General features: G+C 39.2%; 1 protein-coding gene across 1 annotated transcript in view; it reads left to right on the top strand.

Moving 5' to 3' along the window:
• Positions 1-6,190, top strand: part of Mctp2 (multiple C2 and transmembrane domain containing 2) — a 172,322-nt gene that overhangs the window by 102,097 nt on the left and 64,035 nt on the right. The window contains exon 16 of the mRNA XM_005357761.2: positions 156-275. Within this exon, the coding sequence (XP_005357818.1) occupies positions 156-275 (120 nt within the window). The remainder of the gene's footprint in view (positions 1-155; positions 276-6,190) is intronic.

Below are 6,190 nucleotides of genomic sequence, written 5' to 3' on the forward strand. Positions count from 1 at the left end.
GAAATGGTTTTAGAAGTACAAGGACTTCATCCTTTTTTAATGGGCACTGCGCATAATACAATTTAAACAGCCAGGACAGCTGGTCTAAGGGAACAGCCAGAGAATGTAAGTCTAATTGACCTGTCTGTTTTCCATTTTTTTTTTTAAAAACCCAGATCTTATCAAGAGATGCAGACAGGGTGAAAAGACTCACGATGGCAGTATGGAATACAATACAGTTCTTCAAAAGCTGCTTCCAGTGGGAGTCCACGCTAAGAAGTACAATAGCGTTTGTGGTAAGATTTTTTTCTTTGTAATGTTCACATTATTTGTATTTGTACCCATTCATCTCTCTAAACTATACTATAACATAGGTGATTAGCCTTTCGAAGATGTACCTAAGTAAAAGGAACCCATAAAAATTCTTTAAATACTGTTCCTATGTCATTTCTTTCTCAGCTCCAAAGAGCCAGTGTCTGTATTTCTGTGACATTATGGCGGCATATTTGTATAGTCTTTACATGGTCTATAAAAAGTGGCAGCTGGCAAGTAATATGACTAAAATATAACTAAATGGCTCTATTTTAGTTTTTTCAGTAAATCATTCACAAAATTCAATACTGAAAACGTGTATCCACATCAAGCTTTGGATACAATTGATCACTGCAAATTAAAATGGGACTCGATACCATAATTGAGAAATACTCGTCTATATGAGATACACTACTTTTCTCTGAACATTGGCCCATTCTCATGAGCATAATAGTATCATAGAATCGGGGAGCTTTAAGAAATTGTCATACCTTCTGAATCTGTTACCAAGAGTCCATGGTCTTTGAAGAACATCCCAGTTGGCACCATAGCCTTTCCTGGCATCTCTCGGGCATTCTCTCTCATTTATAAAGAACTGGTCCTTAATCAACTTAAAAATATCAGTTGTGGAGAAGATACCTAGATTGCTAATGCCTTACATGTATTTTATACCTGGTATGAATGCGAATTTCTATGTGTTCTACATAGTTAAGAGATTGAAAGAGTCTTTATCTATGTAATGGTCCAAGGCAAGCTGGGTTCTCCTGTTTTCTGTTGACAGTACATCCTCCATGTTTTCATCTGTCTTGAAAGCTCAGCTTTTTAATTTATATGATGTATATATCACATAAATATATTCACGAGAACAAACTGATATGGAAGTAAAATGTATAAACATAGCTGTTATAGATGTGTGTGTGTTTAAATATGAACCTAAGATACTAGTGCTTCATTGTGATCTCAAAGTTTTTTCCACATTTTTTATATAATCAATTATGCCACCTCCCTAAGAGAACTTTTCTTTGCCAATGGGTAGCGTTTTGATTGGTTTATTTTCATTTTTTTTTATCATTTCAGGTCATCTATGTCTTTGTTATTGGCCTGGCATTTACTTAGCCTTCTCTGGTGCTTACATCTTCCTTAGCTGCTGTCTTCAGAGGTTGCTTTTGTAACTCCCCAGCTCCACTTCCTATCCAGATTCCCTTTCAAAACTTTCCATGGACCGTTGTGTACAATTATGGGCCTCAGAGGAAAGTGATCACAATTGGTGGCTGTTTCCAGCCAGCACTCTGGCCAGCCGCATGAGAAGTAGAGGATTTCCCCCCCTTTTTTTTTTCAGTTGATTTCTGGCCCAGAGACTTTAGAAAAACAGATCTGTTGCCCTGGATTCGGTAAGGGGATGACAGAAATGATTAATGGGCTGCCGGCCTGATCCAAAGAAAGATTAAAACAAATGAATGGAAACAGGTTGTCCAGTAAAAAGTACTTCTGTACAGGAAGGTAGTCTTGCCAGGGGGCCCCTCATCCACTGCCTCTGCCTTGGGTGAGCCCTCTCTCCTGGGCACCACCCAGGAGAAGATCTAGTACCCAGGTGTTAGAAACTGCAGTAATGTTCCCTTGTACCAAGGATCCCTATCCCAGATAGATGAACAACAGTGCTGTCCTGTCCTCCCTGGTTTTATTGAAGCCCAGTGTACAAGGATACATGGCCTATGAGATCATGGCAGGCCCTACTGTTTGTGTGAGTGGCATATTTCCTTCCAAACATCACTGGGAAAACATCAGATTTAGTCACATATCCTGTGGAGTCAACTCGTTGTGCTCAGGCACTCCAGTTTCCCAGATCCAACCAGTTACAACTCAAATAATTTTTCAAAATTACAGCTGCGCTAAACAAGTACGGATGTTTCTCTTGTCTTGACTCGTACAGAATAGTCTCATAGCTATCAACATTTCATTTGCATTTTGTTTTAGTTTATAAGCAATCTAGAAATATTGTATAAGATATGTGTATGTTACAGTCCAGATGATGGCATTGGACATAAGGTACTTGAGCTTCTGTGGGGTTGGGTGTCTGGGGGGGGGGGTGGGAATCTTAGCACCAGAAACCCAAGTATAATGAGGGATTACTGTATACATAAACTGTATCACTTATCCTGAGTATAGTGCATTGAAATGCATTCATATCCAAAAGCTTATACCATATGTAATGCATAGTGCCTAGCCCATGGTGGATCTCAGAGATACCCAGACACTAAGGGGAAGATAATTCCTGCCCCATAGCTGATGAAATAGAATTTTATTAAACCCTTTCTGTTACTATGTACCACTATTATGATTATCTTTGTATAGTTTCTGCTCTTTAAAATAAAGGGCTATATTGAAATACACTTAAAAGACAGAATGAAGAGCATGTATGTATCTGTTTGTGTGTGTGTGTGTGTGTGTGTGTGTGTGTGTGTGTGTGTGTGTGCATTTTACCCCCTCTTCTGTTGTTGTTTAAATTACATCGTGAGCAGTCACGCTCTTCTGGGGAGGCATGTTTTGTTCACAGAGTATTCTGTGGACTTGCTGGTTGCCCATAGAGTTCTGCTGGGGCTACACACAAAGGGACTCCACTGGGCATGTTGCTGTACCCTTGAGTATATGGAATTCTGTCATAGATTGTCTACCAGCTATCAGGAAGTTAGCGCCTCAGCTAAGCTGAACCAGAAAGTTGCAAGGTTAAGAAGAGGCAGCTCAACATTCTCTCTTGTCTGTCTCTCCTTGCAAGGATGCCTTGTGTATCACCCCTGGTACCCACCCATAGTTCTCCCAGGGTTAGGGCAGGGTGCTGCTGCTTTTTATCATCCACTTGGTACTTCCCTCATGGTCCACTTGCTGTCGTGGGTGTTACAGAGGAGAGCAGCCTTGTGGGGGTCTGAAGCAAAGGTTTAATCTGAGAATTTTTTCAAGAGCCAGATTGTATTGGAAGGTCCATTCCGTATCTTCTATTGGAAATGAGGATGCGAGATGGCATTTGTCTATTGAAGGGTTGAATAGAACGATTTTGGTCCAACTATCTGTGATAGGGCTTTTTCTGTCCCTGCGGGAGTAAGAATCAATGCTAGCACACTACATACTCAGGGAGAAAGGAAAATACCTTTTTCCTTCAGTTCGCTCAAAAAATAGTCTACTAACTTCTCATTCTTTCCTGTTCTTCCAGATGAGACAAGGCATACACATTGTGGGATTATATTTAGCATTTGCTGGCTATTAATGCTATATAAAGTGAAGCAGGCCTTAACATTTCCCTGGGATCCCTATGAGTGTATATACATAGAACATCCCTTGTCGGAAGCTTCAGTTCAAAATTAAACCAGCGTTTTAAGATCTAAGTCCAGGGAGTGTAATCAGAAGGAGATAGACAGACGTGGAAGAATTCATCATGTTAGATTATCTAAGTATAAGCCTGACTCATGGTAGGACTTGCCCCTTGTTCCTGTGGGTGGTCGCATCCCTAACGCTAGGGGAAGGATGCGATCTTGAATACTTCCTGATTTGTGCTGTGTCAAAATGGCTGTGTGATGTTGAATTCGTCATTGCAAAAATTCAAATCAAATTCAAATCTATTTGAGAGGGGAGAACTTGTGAAGAGTAATTGGAAGGAGGGACATCAGAGATGTTTAAGGGAAGAAAGGGGGGAATCACTATATTTTAATTTAAAATATATTTGATATAAATATTTAATTAAAATACAGTCTAAAAATTAACAAATACAAAAACATATACTAAAACATGACTTATAAATGTTAAATTTTTATTTTATGGGAAACAGTCAAAACATACAAAATCATGTTTTTCACCTCAATGTGTTTAGTTATCTTTCCACGAAAATTCTTATTCTGTCTTTAAAGATTTTCTTCCTTTTATGAACGTTTGCTAAATATTTTGGTGCATTGTTCTCTCTGAGCTTGAATTTAATTATAATTTGATTATAATTTAGCTTTATTCATACTAAATTATATAATTTCCCTCTTCAGAAAGTTATGTTCTTAACTTTTCCAAATGAAAGTCGATATAAGTGCTAAGTTATTGACAGAGAGCAAAGGCACCTGGAGAAAGGACTTCTGGCTGCATACTGCTCTATGAATTGATTTGTAAATATGGTATTTTCCCATGTACACATGGCTATACCCACACAGACCTTGACCTCTGGGGATACTAAGATCAGATTCTAGCTTTCCTGACTGGATGTAAGCAGCCCAAGTCATGCTCAAATGTGAATTCCGTGAGTTCCCACAAAAGCCTGCAGGTGTAGATGAAAAGCTGGGCCCACTTTTGCCCAGGTGAAAAATATGAGCCCACGCAGTAGAACGCTGATGCTCACGTGTTTTCAGGAGGTAAAGTGGAGACTGACTCTCAGATCATCTGACTTTAGCAGGGACCTGCTTTATTCCAGGGCTTCTCCTTGCCATTGATCTTCATGAGTCAAGGCCACTATTGTCTTCGGGTTTATATTCTGTCTCTCAGAGAAAGCGTACAGATTATCACAGAAATGCTGGGGCACTGTATGCATGGGGGGGAGATGCCTCTTCCTAGGCACTGAGAGAAAGATACCCACCTGGGTGGGATTAGTTCTCCATTGGTCCCTTTGTTCTGAGTGATGGGGCTAAAATTAGATAGACTAGGCGTGCTTGGGATACCCTGGGAAACAGGTCCAGCCTCAGTGATCACGTGACCTGCATCCACTTTGGAATCCATCTATGTAATCTCGGAGGCACTCATTTTTATTAATCCCTGGTTGGAATGTTGGCTTCCTCTACTGTGGAAGGATAATCTTGGATGATTCAAAAGTGTTTGCAGAGAAAGCATAAACAGAGGCTGAGTAAAACTAATGGGTCATGACAGGAGCTTCTCCTTTTCGAGTTTTCTTTAAGATTTCATGTTGTTAAAGAGATGGAATGGACAGTTATTGAAGATAGTAACAAAGGCCTTCATGTTGTCTTATAGAACCAGTAAATAAGCCGGCATTTCTGGTTTAATCCCCATAATGGCTTTATGGTAGTATAGCATTTGATAGTGGGTTAACTCACAAAAATACTTTTGCATTGTGATATTATGTAGTATACTGTAAAATCAATTATAAATACGTGATTTTGTTTTTTTTCTGTATAGATTTATGTATTATCTCAGGACTCTGTTAAACGATGTGAGGTTATATTATTGCATAAATACATTTCCCGTGTGAAAAGGTAGCATTTGTTAAGAGATGGCCTCCTCCCAAGATTTCTTTAAATAGCAAAGCTCCCATGATGCCTTTAAAGCAGTGTTGCTTTATGGAATTATGTCATTCCACCAATCTTTCAGACAGGCACCTACTACCCTGAGAGAGGCTCGTGTGCAGGGCATTGATGGATTCCTTATTTTATTAAGTTTTTCCTTAGACATTTGCTGTTAAGAAGTAATCTAAATCTGCCATATATCAATGGCCATCTTCATAAAGCGATGACTTTAACATCTGTGATTTTTTTCCCTAAACTTTTTGAGTGTAAGAAAAATGAAGAATTCTTCTTGAGTTGATATGCCTTGTAATAGGATATATAATTTAAGGTATCAACCCCTTAGATAAAGTTCGACATCTACCTCTCCATTTCCTAGTCATAGACAGTGTTTAACATTTACAGACTCCTTTGCAGGTTGAAATCCTAACGTATTAGGAAATAGAAAATGTTTTTACTTTGAACTTAAACACAACAATAATAATGGAGCCAGTCTTTCCGACATGCAACAGTATATGTGTAAAACACAGAGAGACACACATGAGAAAGAGACAGAGAGAGAGGGAGAGAAAGAGACACACAGAGAGAGAACACCACACACACACACACACACACACACACACACACACACACACACA

Source organism: Microtus ochrogaster, chromosome 22 (genome assembly GCF_000317375.1).
Source record: "Microtus ochrogaster isolate Prairie Vole_2 chromosome 22, MicOch1.0, whole genome shotgun sequence".
NCBI classification, from domain to species: Eukaryota; Metazoa; Chordata; class Mammalia; order Rodentia; family Cricetidae; genus Microtus; species Microtus ochrogaster.